General features: G+C 36.1%; 2 protein-coding genes across 3 annotated transcripts in view; one reads left to right on the top strand and one right to left on the bottom strand.

Annotated features, from left to right (window-relative positions):
• Positions 1-10,680, top strand: part of upb1 (ureidopropionase, beta) — a 25,854-nt gene extending 15,174 nt beyond the window's left edge. Inside the window, exons 6-10 of the mRNA XM_058784546.1 lie at positions 1,353-1,522; positions 1,602-1,683; positions 2,233-2,275; positions 8,548-8,702; positions 8,853-10,680. Coding sequence (XP_058640529.1) covers positions 1,353-1,522; positions 1,602-1,683; positions 2,233-2,275; positions 8,548-8,702; positions 8,853-8,936 — 534 coding nt within the window. The 3' untranslated portion in view covers positions 8,937-10,680. The remainder of the gene's footprint in view (positions 1-1,352; positions 1,523-1,601; positions 1,684-2,232; positions 2,276-8,547; positions 8,703-8,852) is intronic.
• On the bottom strand, positions 9,962-14,427 carry gucd1 (guanylyl cyclase domain containing 1). Of its 2 annotated transcripts, none has more exons than XR_009272456.1 (6): positions 14,056-14,427; positions 13,588-13,669; positions 13,344-13,509; positions 12,986-13,077; positions 11,290-12,263; positions 9,962-11,179 (listed from the first exon to the last, which is right to left on the bottom strand). XR_009272456.1 is itself a non-coding variant. In XM_058784547.1 (6 exons), exons 1-6 carry the CDS (start codon positions 14,129-14,131, stop codon positions 11,088-11,090), a joined length of 750 nt encoding a protein of 249 aa, XP_058640530.1. In that variant the 5' UTR covers positions 14,132-14,423; the 3' UTR covers positions 9,962-11,087. The 2 variants fall into 2 exon arrangements, 1 of the variants encoding a protein (XP_058640530.1); XM_058784547.1 differs by having other exon boundaries at positions 12,022-12,263; positions 14,056-14,423.

Below are 14,427 nucleotides of genomic sequence, written 5' to 3'. Positions count from 1 at the left end.
AACACACAGATTTTGTCAAAATTGTTCTGAAGAAGCCAGTTATTACTCCCCACTTATTCACAATGTTAAAATGAATGAATTTATGAATATATACACTCAAAACAAAAAGATCACCAATATGTGTGAAAGACAAACTATTTTCTAGGACTAATCAACTTAATTATTTAATAGTTTTAAAATAATTATTTCAGGCATCGTTATTCATTATTCAGCAATACTTAGTATAAAAATATCTGCAATTCTCACCTTACACTGATAGTTTTAATTCGAATATATATGGTCTACTTGAAAACATTGGATGAACATTCAGTCAGTCACAGAAATTGTAAATTAAAATGGTTTTGCGCAAATCATTCTCTGATAAAAAGATCATTTTAAACCTAGTCGGATTAGCTGTTGGTAAAGATGATCGCGTGTAGTTCAAGAATAATGTACTGTAGATATTCCTGGTGATAATGCTGTTGTACAATAGTTCAATAAATGAAAAATAATAGTTCAATAAATGAGAAATATCCCCACCACTAAAGCACAGACTGATCATATATTATAGCAGTGATATATCAGTCACAATCTGATTACATTAGCACTTTGATTACTGCTTGGCCAATTCAAATTCATAATCTAGTGAATCCACATTATCCTCATCTCTGCTTAATACATTATCACATTCAGATCTGTTCATATGGTAAATATGGGCGTATGTGGGATCTTTTAGAGTGGAAAGGTCTTTAGAAAACCTCAAAATGGGACATTATATCCAAACCACTATGGGTGGCCTTGCCTATAACTTTTTATGTTGGTGGTCTTGTTGTTTAATTTGTGGTGACATGCATTCAAAGATTCCTGTTGATAATGTTGTATCCCATTTAGTATCTTTTATTGGAGTGCACAGATTTGTGCAACAAGAATAGTAGTAGATCTTAAAGGAATAATTCACTCAAAAATGAAAGTTTGCAGAAAATGTACTCCCCCTCAGACCATCCAAGATGTGAATCGGTTAGTTTCTTCATTGGAAAAGATTTGATTTAGAGGAATTTATCACTACATCACTTGCTCACCAATGCATCCTCTGCAATGAATGGGTGCCGTCAGAATGAGAGTCCAAACCGCGGATGAAAACATCACAATAATGCACTGCTAACCCACACAACTCCTGTCCATCAATTACTGTCTTGTAAAGCGAATAGCTGCATGTTTTTAATAAACAAATCCATCATTAAGATGTTTTAAAACTTCAAACTGTTGCTTCTGGTTAAAATAAGAGATGTTTTAATGTTAAAATGCTTTAATGATAGATTTGACTCTCATTGTTTTGGTATGAAAAGCTAAAATTGAATTGCATCCTTGTCCAGTCAACATATTACATGGAAGGGAACACCGGCCACACTGTATTCCAGACACAGTTTGGAAAGATTGCTGTTAACATCTGCTACGGCCGACACCATCCTCTCAACTGGTTAATGTACAGCGTACATGGGGCTGAGATCATCTTTAACCCTTCGGCCACAGTTGGATTGCTCAGGTATCGTGTTGTACAATTGTCTTATGGGAATAACGCAGAGCCCGTATTCCATCATGCTGATGCTGGTTTTGTGTTACAGTGAACCAATGTGGCCGATTGAGGCCAGAAATGCTGCCATCGCAAACCATTGCTTCACCTGTGCTATCAACCGTGTGGGAACGGTATGTGCCACCTGTTGTCCAATAACTGCCAAAAATAGTTTCAACATTCTTAAAATCACGTAAATTATCCAATAGATGCTCTTGAGTCTAAAACATACACAGAGAATCTCAGGAAATGTCCTGCTTGCCCCAACCATGCACTGTTTATACTGTGATAATATCACAACCACAACTGAAGTAAACTATATATATATAAACTAATATGATTAGATAAGCACATGCTAATAATTTAAACAGGATTATAAGCCAAACTGCAAATAATGTTACACAGATGAAAAAACAAGTTGAGCGCTTGCTTTTTTTTTCTGTGACTCTGTGGAGTCTGGTCTCTGTTAGTGGTTATAATGTCTTAGAGGGATGACTTTTATTCTCAGAGGTAGATACAGTAAACCAATTATCTTCAAATTGGCTTAAATGGGAGTTATTTCAACAGTCTGTTATGCAGCCTCACATATGAAAGCGTTGGAGGTTCAGATATGTGTTTTCTTCTGCCCTCTACTGCTGATTTCTGGGTATTATTGAGTCTTGATATAGATCTGTCTTTTCAAGGAGTATTTCAAGAATGAGTTCACATCTGGAGATGGAAAGAAAGGTATTTATCCATTTATTGTGAACAAGTGCATGTATTTGCGTATGTAAAATTGTTTTCTCTTGCTTGTGACTTGCACAAAAGTAAAAGCCAAAAGGTCTTTTAATCAAACTGCAAAATCTTGAGCAGTTTTCTGTTTTCAACATTGATAATAATACAAATGTTTCTTGAGTGGCAAATCAGCATAATAGAATTATAATGAAGGATCATGTGACATTGAAGACTAAAGTAATGGCTGCTCAAAATTCAGCTTTGTCATCACAGGAATAAATTACATTTTTATATGTAATACAGTACATTCAAAAAAATTTTTTTAAATTGTAACAATATTTTACAGTCTTTACTATAGTTTTAATTAAATACGTAATTAAAGGGGGGGGGGGATCATAACTACCCCAAACTTTTGAACAGTGTACATAATAGGATTCCTTGTCTTCCATTAGTCAAGCAAACAGATAGCCATGCCCCAAACTCATGCCATTGGTTGAGCCAGTGTTTAAACTACAAATTGCTTACTTATAGATTGCATATTAAGATGAATATCAATATGAATATCCCAGAACATTGCACATTTCAGTTTTAATGAACCTAAAATTCATAAGGTCTGAGCGTAATGGAGACATTTCTCGTAAGTCATTCATACAGCAGATGGCACTCTCGGCCTGAAAATGAAATCTGGGACAAAACCTAAAGATCATTCCCATCTATATACATATTTGAGTCTACCTGTCTTTCCCAGAGCTTAGTGTCTCTGTGTCAGCGTATCTGTCTGTCAATCTAGTATCTGTATCGGTGGCGGGCTGAGGACAAGGGAGCTTGTTCAAAGGTGTCGTGTTCCTAAAGCTCTGGTCTGTCGGGCTCTGTTCTCGCTTTCAGCCCTCATTACTGTTGCATAAGCCTTCAACCTGAGCACAAAATCCCCCTTTGCTGTTTTACATGTGAAGCCTCTGTGTAACATGACCAGGGTCACACAGACATATATGAGGGGCATTTGTCCATGAATAGGGTACAAAATATGGTCTAAACCTATTAAAAATAAGAAAAGAAATGTTCCCCTTTTCAAAAAAATGATCAGTGAAATGAGGTGCTCATCCTTCAGAAAATGTTTAGCATTAGCCTCAGGTGATGCAACTAGATATTATATGAGGTTTCATTTTACAATTCATTTTCTATGAGGTTTGCATGTTTTGCAACCCTGTTGGGACATGAATAAATACAGTTTAAAACTGACATGGCATGGATAAAAATGGACAGACAAAATAATTTATGCCAGGAGGAATAATTTGGGATAATCAAATGTTGATTTGTAGTTAATAAACGTCCATTTAAAATTTTAAGGTCAGTAATATTTTTTAAAGAAAAATAATATTAAATTGATTAAAAGTGACCTTGAATACATTTATAATATATCCTGAAAGAATCTTGCAAAAAATTTATTTTTCCACAAAAATAAAGCATTACAACCGTTTTTATCAAAGATTCATTCTTAAGCACCAAATCAGCATATTAGAATGATTTCTGAATTAATGTGACACTGAAGACTGGAGTAATGATTTGCATCACAAGATTAAATTACATTTTGAAATATATTCAAAAAGAAAAAATCTATTTTAAATTGTAATATTTCACAATATTTTTGATTAAATATATGCAGCCTTGGCAAGCATATAAGACTTTTTTTGAAAACACTAATAAAATCTTGAGATAGATTAGATGCATTAGATAAACTAATATAGTTTGATTTGTATTTATCTATTTTAATTTTAAAGTTGGAGTAATGTTTGTCATTTTAATAGTTTTTTTTAGTATGTCCATAGGTTTTTTATTAAGTTTTAGTTTTATTTAATTTGAGTTATTTTAGTACTTCAACAAACTACATGGAAATGAAAATGTATTGAATTTATAAATGTGTATGTATATGTATGTGTGGTTGTACATACACATACGTACATATATGTACAGGTGCATCTCAATAAATTAGAATGTCGTGGAAAAGTTCATTTATTTCAGTAATTCAACTCAAATTGTGAAACTCGTGTATTAAATAAATTCAATGCACACAGACTGAAGTACAGGTGCTGGTCATATAATTAGAATATCATCAAAAAGTTGATTTATATCACTAATTCCATTCAAAAAGTGAAACTTGTATATTATATTCATTCATTACACACAGACTGATATATTTCAAATGTTTATTTCTTTTAATTTTGATGATTAGAGCTTACAGCTCATGAAAGTCAAAAATCAGTATCTAAAAATATTAGAATATTACTTAAGATCAATACAAAGAAAGGATTTTTAGAAATCTTGGCCAACTGAAAAGTATGAAAATGAAAAGTATGAGCATGTACAGCACGCAATACTTAGTTGGGGCTCCTTTTGCCTGAATTACTGCAGCAATGCGGCGTGGCATGGAGTCGATCAGTCTGTGGCACTGCTCAGGTGTTATGAGAGCCCAGGTTGCTCTGATAGTGGCCTTCAGCTCATCTGCATTGTTGGGTCTGGTGTCTCTCATCAGATTCTCTATGGGGTTCAGGTCAGGCGAGTTTGCTGGCCAATCAAGCACAGTAACACTATGGTCATTGAACCAGCTTTTGGTACCTTTGGCAGTGTGGGCAGGTGCCAAGTCCTGCTGGAAAATGAAATCAGCATCTCCATAAAGCTTGTCAACAGAAGGAAGCATGAAGTGCTCTAAAATTTCCTGGTAGATGGCTGCGTTGACTGTGGACATCAGAAAACACAGTGGACCAACACCAGCAGATGACATGGCAGCCCAAATCATCACAGACTGTGGAAACTTCACACTGGACTTCAAGCAACATGGATTCTGTGCCTCTCCAGTCTTCCTTCAGACTCTGGGACCTTGATTTCCAAATGAAATGTAAAATTTACTTTCATCTGAAAAGAGGACTTTGGACCACTGAGCAACAGTCCAGTTCTTTTTCTCCACAGCCCAGGTAAGATGCTTCTGACGTTGTCTCTGGTTCAGAAGTGGCTTGGTAGCCCTTTTCCTGAAGACGTCTGAGCGTGGTGACTCTTGATGCACTGACTCCAGCTTCAGTTCTCTCCTTGTGAAGCTCTCCCAAGTGTTTGAATCGGCTTTGCTTGACTGTATTCTCAAGCTTGCGGTCATCCCTGTTGCTTGTGCACCTTTTCCTACCCAAATTCTTCCTTCCAGTCAACTTTGCATTTAATATGCTTTGATACAGCACTCTGTAAACAGCCACACCTGTCAGTAATGACCTTCTGTGACTTACCCTCTTTGTGGAGGGTGTCAATGTTCGTCTTCTGGATCATTGCCAAGTCAGCAGTCTTCCCCATTATTGTGGTTTCAAAGAACAAGAGATACCCAGAATTTATACTGTAGGGATGGTCATTTATTCAAACTCAAATGTAAATATTCTAATTAGTGGTGGGCCGTTATCGGCGTTAACGTGCTGCGTTAACGTGAGACTCTTATCGGGCGATAAAAAAAATATCGCCGTTAATCTATTCTCAAAGTTGGGTTGGGAGCTGGGTCTATACTACGCAAGCTATGATGACTTTCACCTTGATATTTTAGCCGGATGTATACCTGGCGAATAGCACTGTAGGGGCGAGAACGAGTCTTGAACCTGTGTGTATGCGTGCTAACATGGATGCAGCTATGAAGCCGCCGGGTTTGCTTCAGGGAAAATTTATTTTTAAGAAGCTTCCCAATGGAAATCGGCAAGTCATTTCTGTCTCTACGTTACATGGTCGCGCTCTCTATCGCGCGCACAGCGGAGTTCCGCCCCGGTTCGCACACACACAAACAAACAAACAAACGTAAGCGCACACACAAGTGAGCACACTCCCACTCCTATTTGTAAATATTAAGCCGCAAAACGTCTATTTAAATATGACTTCTGTGTGTCTCTGTGTTAATGTATGGCGCAGACGCACAGGGTGTTCACTACTCATACAGAAGACCACGTGACGCTTGCGGCGATATTAACGTCTGTCGTCTCACTAAATGAGGACATAAATACATGAACAACATCTCCAGAACTGCTCTGAGAGTCACTTCATTAGCATTCGAGCGTTTCATTTGAGAAAAACTATCCTCACGGCAACCTGTCAAAATAAAAGTTTGGTTTCACTTGAAGACATTGGGCAGAACGTAATAGGCTACTACTACTAAAACTATTAAAACCTTATCTTTAAGGAATAATCATACAATGTTTTCAATGTTATTATCAATATTAAATTCTTGATGACTGCTAGTTGTTTACTTATCTACTTGGCAGAATTCAAATGAGCCATTTTAATCTAGATTAATCTAGATTAATTCCAAGATTACAGTGAGATTAATCTAGATTAAAAAATTATCTATGCCCACCACTAATTCTAATATTTTGAGATACTGATTTTTGACTTTCATGAGCTGTAAGCTCTAATCATCAAAATTAAAAGAAATAAACATTTGAAATATATCAGTCTGTGTGTAATGAATGAATATAATATACAAGTTTCACTTTTTGAATGGAATTAGTGAAATAAATCAACTTTTTGATGATATTCTAATTATATGACCAGCACCTGTATGTACTCAACACTTGGTAGGGGCTCTTTTTGCTTTAATTACTGCCTCAATTCGGCGTGGCATGGAGGTGATCAGTTTGTGGCACTGCTGAGATGGTATGGAAGCCCAGGTTTCTTTGACAGTGGCCTTCAGCTCATCTGCATTTTTTGGTCTCTTGTTTCTCATTTTCCTCTTGACAATACCCCAGAATCTCTATGGGGTTCAGGTCTGGTGAGTTTGCTGGCCAGTCAAGCACACCAACACCATGGTCATTTAACCAACTTTTGGTGCTTTTGGCAGCGTGGGCAGGTGCCAAATCCTGCTGGAAAATGAAATCAGCATCTTTAAAAAGCTGGTCAGCTGAAGGAAGCATGAAGTGCTCCAAAACTTCTTGGTAAACGGATGCAGTGACTTTGGTTTTCAAAAAACACAATGGACCAACACCAGCAGATGACATTGCACCCCAAATCATCACAGACTGTGGAAACTTAACACTGGACTTCAAGCAACTTGGGCTATGAGCTTCTCCACCCTTCCTCCAGACTCTAGGACCTTGGTTTCCAAATGAAATACAAAACTTGCTCTCATCTGAAAAGAGGACTTTGGACCACTGGGCAACAGTCCAGTTCTTCTTCTCCTTAGCCCAGGTGAGACACCTCTGACGTTGTCTGTGGTTCATGAGTGGCTTAACAAGAGGAATACGACAACTGTAGCCAAATTCCTTGACACGTCTGTGTGTGGTGGCTCTTGATGCCTTGACCCCAGCCTCAGTCCATTCCTTGTGAAGTTCACCCAAATTCTTGAATCGATTTTGCTTGACAATCCTCATAAGGCTGCGGTTCTCTCGGTTCGTTGTGCATCTTTTCCTTCCACTCAACTTTCTGTTAACATGCTTGGATACAGCACTCTGTGAACAGCCAGCTTCTTTGGTATTGCATGTTTGTGGCTTACCCTCCTTGTGAAGGGTGTCAATGATTGTCTTCCGGACAACTGTCAGATCAGCAGTCTTCCCCATGATTGTGTAGCCTAGTGAACCAAACTGAGAGACCATTTTGAAGGCTCAGGAAACCTTTGCATGTGTTTTGAGTTGATTAGCTGATTGACATGTCACCATATTCTAATTTGTTGAGAGAGTGAATTGGTGGGTTTTTGTTAAATGTGAGCCAAAATCATCACAATTAAAAGAACCAAAGACTTAAACTACTTCAGTCTGTCTGCATTTAATTTATTTAATACACGAGTTTCACAATTTGAGTTGAATTACTGAAATAAATTTACTTTTCCACGACATTCTAATTTATTGAGATGCACCTGTATGTGTGTGTCGTTGTACATACATGTAGTTGTTTTTTGGTGTTTGGCTTAGTGTTATGTTAGAATCATTATTATACTCATATACGTTTTTGTTCTTTAATATTTTGAATTGTTTTTAGCTTTTTTTTTCATTTAAATGTTAAGTTTTTAAATCTTGTATGCCTTTGTCATTTTTATTTCATTTAATTTTTTTTAATGTGTATATATAGTATTTATAAAGTTTTAGCTTTTAGTTTTGGATGTTTTAGTTTTTTTTAATACTCCAATTGATTGCTTCTGTTGTCCTCATTTGTAAGTCGCTTTGGATAAAAGCGTCTGCTAAATGACTAAATATAAATATAAAATCTTACAGTCCACAAACTTTTAAATGGTAGTGTGCTTTTATTATATGATTTCTGGTTTATCTGATCTGTAGCACACCGTGACTTTGGCCACTTTTATGGCTCCAGCTATGTAGCTGCACCTGACGGCAGCAGATCCCCAGGATTATCCAGAACCCGTGATGGCCTGCTGGTGACAGAGATGGACTTGAACCTAAATCGCCAAGTTGCAGACAAATGGAATTTCAAGGTAGGAAAAAAAAAAAAGACCTATCACTACATGTTCAACTTTACATTTCTTTCAGAAAGATATGAGGTTTAATCCCATAGACAAAGGTCAACGTAGGACTTTTCACATACTATAGATAGTGAATAAACATCTGTGTGCATCTCTCTGTAGATGACTGGGAGGTATGAAATGTATGCAGAGGAGCTCAAAAAAGCCGTCCAGCATGACTTCAAACCCAACATTGTTAAGGAGTGAGTTTATCAGGAAAACACGAGTGCCAAAAGCCCTTGAGAGGAACCGCACTTTCAGCTGAAAGCCATGCTTGGCAGATGCAGGAGAACCACATTATGTATTAGGGATAAGTTCTTGAACCTCTACTTGAATTTCACAAAATAACTCATATAATTTATAATCACTTCATTTTTCATTGTTGGGTGTAACTAATTACTGAGTAATTAGTTACTGTAATTTAATTATGTTTCCCTTGAAAAAGTAAAGTAAGGGATTACTCTTTTTTTCTGTAATTTAATTACAGTTACTTATGTAATTGAACTTAATACGGTGTACTATAGAACATTTATAAACAATACAATAGTGGATTTAACATCAAAATTTAAAGTCTAAAAGTCTTAAAATACATGCTTTTTATGTACCCTTCTCACTTTAAATACGTTGGCGAGTTAATAAAAGTATTGGTAACACTTTAGTGTCCAATTCTCACTATTAACTTCTTGGTTATTAGCATGAATATTACTAGGATATTGGCTGTTTATTACTTAAAAAGCACATATTAATGTCTTGTTCTGCAAGACCTTATTCTAAATCCTTAATCCTACCAATTTCTTAAACTTAACAACTACTTTACTAAGTATTAATAAGCAGTAATTAGGAGTATACTGAGGCAAAAGTCATAGTTAATAATTAGTTAATAGTGAGAATTGGACCCTAATCTAAAATGCGTCAGGATTTATAAAGTTATTAGTAATAAGTAATAAAATACTTTTTGGAGAGAGTAATTTGTACAGTAATCTAATTACAGTGTTGAAAATGTAATTAGTAACTAGTAATTAATTACTTTTTTAGAGTAACTTACCCAACACTGCCATTTTTAAGGTCAATAATGTAAGGATGCATTTGAATAAAATACAAATCCAACTTTTATTCATTTTTTAAATGCAACTCTACATTTCATAAAAATAAAGTTTGCCATGTCAACATTCCTTATGTTCTTCAAAAAAAGAGAAAAAAGCACAAGCTGATGTAGTTGGACACCTGATGTCTTAAAAATCAAAGAAAAAAAAAAACAACAACAAATTAACATTTAACCTGAATGATCAAAGATTAAATAACAATTATGGCTGGTGGAATAACAGTGCAAGCATTTCATTTGCCAGCCATTGTGTCAAAACCATCGACAATTGAACCACTGAGCAGGCGTAGTGTTTACAAGATAGCAAACAGCAAAGCATTCATAACACTGTGTTCAGACCTTTTTAAACGGTGCACAACACCTGACGGTAAAACTCTTAACCCTAGTGTTCCTGTTCTCTCTCGGAGGAATTAATAAAGTGTAGGTACTACGAATTACGCCAACACAATATAATCATGAGAATTTAACAACGTAATACAGTAAATTACACAGAAACAGGTCTAATACTGTACTAGTGCTATGAGCGAGTTTAAAATGTACTTTATGATCAAGGTTTTGCAGTTCAGTCGCCCACAAAGCAGCAAACACTCTCTTGCTACTCTACATGAGGTTATGACAGACGTCCAGGTGATTTTGTTCTCGAGGAAACCCCTGGAGAAGTGAATCTACACGTATTGCACCTATGAAACTTTTTTCCCCGACAGTGGGATATAATTTAACATGCTGGATTTATCAAATCTTACCTGAGTTTTTAAAAACAGCTTTTCTCTTTTACAATAATTAAAACCTTTCATTGTATTAATTAAGTGGCTTCCAAGAGAAAAATAATAAAATCAAAAATCAACACAACCCCATGATTTTGCAAGGTTACCTTGAACAAACACAAAGTCTCTATCTTTACATGAATGGAAAAACATTATGTACACTCCTCTTCTTACAGTGGCAGAGACTATGTAAATCATATGTGCTATAGATAAAAAATATACAAGTCCACATCACAATAATGATGAGTTACATATAGCATTTCCCTTTCCTTTCTGTGTGAATATTTCATTCTGTGGCCAATGTAGCACCATAGTAATGCTTTGTGCGATGCTATAGCTTTAATGAAGACCATAGCCAGAGGTGACACATACTACCTGCTATTGGCCAGCAGCACTGGTTCCTGTTGGCAAAAATGCTACCCAGCCAACCACAGTGAATGCAAAAGGTGTTTTGAATGTTTGTTTGTTCGTTCGTTCAGAAGCTGTCAAGACTCAGCCGTCTTTGTAGATGAACAGAATATCCTCGTCAGTTCCGTAGCTTCTTCTGGCCTCCTCGAAATTACTAAAGCTTGTGCAGCACACACCTGTCAATCAAAGATTTGGGCATATATGAGACATTTTTAATGTGTAAGATTCTGTATTATCATTAGGAATACTTTACCCAAAAATGAATATTTCCTGAAAATGTACTCACCCTTAGACCATCTGAGACGTACACGAGTTTGTTTCTTCAACAGATTTGGAGAAGTTTAGCATTACATCACTTGCTTATCAGTGGATCCTCTGAAGTGAATGGGTGCCGTCAGAACAAGAGTCTAAACAGCTGATAAAAACAGCACAGTAATCCATACGACTCCAGTCTGTTTAAAGTTAAAATGCCTTAATGGATTTGTTTCATACAAAAACACTCAGCTTTTTACTTCTCAAGATGTTTATTGGTGGACTAGAGTATTACTCGTGGATTATTGTGATGTTTTTATCAGCTGTTTGGACTCTCATTCTGACGGCACCCATTCATCCATTGATAAGCAAGTGATGTAATGCTAAACTTCTCCAAATCTATTCTGATGAAGAAACGAACAATCTACATCATGGAAAATGTTTTTAGCAAATTTTCATTTTTGGTTGAACTATTTATTTAAAAATAACCATAATAAACATTATTATAATAAATAAGGCTATTGGGTCTAAGATGTAAGTGGTCTCAAAAAAGTATTTGGAAATTTTAAAAAAATAAATAAATATTTTATTTGGATACTTAAAGTATCCAAGTATTTTTATTGAAATATTTGAATTAATATTTATTAATATTATTATTATGTATTTAACCATTTAAACCCTGTGTGTGTGTTTTTTTTTAATGTTTTGTATTAACATTGTGCTTGTGCTGTCTTTAAGAATAATGCCAAAACGTCACAATACATACGGTCCGAGTAGGCAGGGTTGTTGTAAAAGATGCTGCCAGTTTTACGGTTAAATCCACACACCACCACAAAGTGGCCCTGGTAATCAGGCTTCCTGCAAAAGCACTTCTGACCCACAGGGAGGAAACAGCAGTATTTGACAGGCGTGGAACACAGCTCACACACCAACACTACTGCGTTGACCAGCACGATGGCCACATGACCCTGCTCCAGGTGGCTCTGGATCTCCTGAACCGTAACAGAGCTACAAGAGAAAGATGAGAAAGATCAGATTTCTTCATACACAGCACAGGAGTTTCAGCTAACTGGAATATGTTTTGATATAATCTTGAAATGAAAACTTCTGATGTCACAGAACTGGAACCATATATACACAACTATTAAATTAAATTTGATACTGTTTTGTCTAAATGAATGAAAAACAATAAAAACTATGATTTTAAATAATTTTAAGCATCCATGTAGTCCAATCAGTAGAGCATGGCACTAACAACACCAAGGGCATGGGTTGGATTCCCACAGAATGCATTAACTGATAAAAACATGTATGTTCAAGGCAATGTAATTTGCATTTGATAAAAGCTTTTTTAAAGATAAGTTAAATGTAAAAATCTAATTGTAAAAATAGGAGCTATGCATATTTAAATATACAGTATTGCCAATAGTAATACATTCCAAAAGTTCAATACTGTGTATGGCTTTTTGACCAACCAGTTTCCATGACTTTTCCAGTTGTGCCAAATTACTGCATATAATGTTATTAGTTTAGTGTTTGTAATATGATTTAAAAAATGTTTATCAAATATACACATTACATTTTTTTTTAACAACTGTATTCATTTTCTATGATTTTTTCAAGCATGGAATTTATTTTTTTATATATCCAAATTTTCAATTACGATTTTAACTGACACAAAGCGTCAGTATGCACCACAAAAGAAAATGTGTTAAATGTGGAAACCTCACCATTTTTTCACCAGGACTCCTTTGCTTTCAGCCTTCAGAAATAGTTCATTCACCCTGTCCTCCTCAGTATCAAAATGCTTTTTGTAGAAAGACTAAAAGCAGAAGAACACATGAAATGGAAAAATTATTTAGAAGGTGATCACTCTTGAGTCCGAACTGATCCTCTGATTAAAATTACAGCTCTTCATTCTTGAATAAAATCAAGAATATTAGTTATATAAAAGGCCTTAACTAATGCCGTTTTCTTGGAAACATGGACTGAAACGTCCATTCTTTCCTGCGCTGCATGTGACACTTAGCTTGTACTCTGTCTGAAGTGATCATGACTATATCACATGATTTGAAAAACAGACAGCACCTGGTTCTTGAAGCCCTTGTCCACACCGAGCGTCTGTGTGCAGAAGCGGTGTCTGACCCCCAGCTTACACATGAGATAAGCCAGGTCAATAGTCCACACGCTCTCCGTAAACTCCAAGTCCAAACATGCTCTCTGAAATTCCTCCTCACTCACTGGATGTAAATACCTGTGCACAAAAACAAGAGTTTAAATATTGAGCATAAGAGTAACTGTGCATAATACAACACTTAGGATTCATACTTACTCTAGAACCATTCTCGAACAGGCCAAGCCACAATCCCAGTGGTACATCTGCCGGATGACCGGTACATTTAACATCACATCATCTGGCAAAACAAGGTCAGACAGGAAGCTGGTAATGTCACTGAGCAGCTTTTGATCCAATCACATTATCTTAAGTTGCATTATCATGTTGTATTAAAGATAAATAAGTTTTGGTTGTGAACTGAGGTGTATAAAACCATTATGTTGTATTTTATTCATATAACATAGAAAAAGAAAAAACTGGTAAATAAGAGTGAATAACAACTTGGAAAAGTTATACACAAGCAGCATGAGGATAATATATGAACTGTTCATTTAAATTCAATATATCCGGGTTGAGTATTTTGTATATTAGAGCAGGGTCACGATTGATTATAACGCTAGTTAGTTTACACAGTTTCCAGCCATCTAAGATGTTCCGTTTAAACGTAATTTATCACAAACTCACCGTTCATGCTGCAGTCGGTGTGTGTTTCTCTATGTTGTCGTGTTTCAGTGATGTTGAATAGCAGGGCTTGATTCATAAAGATTGCCTGCTAGCGGGGTTAACGTTAGCCGGACAGCTGTTGCCCTCTTGTCCTCCACATAGGACTCGCTAAAATATGTCCATCTTCAGCTCACTGAAAGCGGTTTACGAACTGTTAATGAAAAGCGGTGAAACAGTTACAAACGCGACTTGTTTAGCCCACGCCTTGTGGTCATTCCCAGGGATAAATGTTTCACTTCCTCTATGTCAACCCAAGCCACAGTGAGCGTCGGCGCATTGAAAATAGACGGAACTGCGCCGTCTGTTGGCAAGACGAGAAATTACAGTAAAACT

Source organism: Onychostoma macrolepis, chromosome 08 (assembly GCF_012432095.1).
Source record: "Onychostoma macrolepis isolate SWU-2019 chromosome 08, ASM1243209v1, whole genome shotgun sequence".
In the NCBI taxonomy this organism is placed as follows: Eukaryota; Metazoa; Chordata; class Actinopteri; order Cypriniformes; family Cyprinidae; genus Onychostoma; species Onychostoma macrolepis.
The sequence above is the reverse complement of the archived record's forward strand: the minus strand, read 5'-3'. Positions and strand labels throughout refer to the sequence as shown.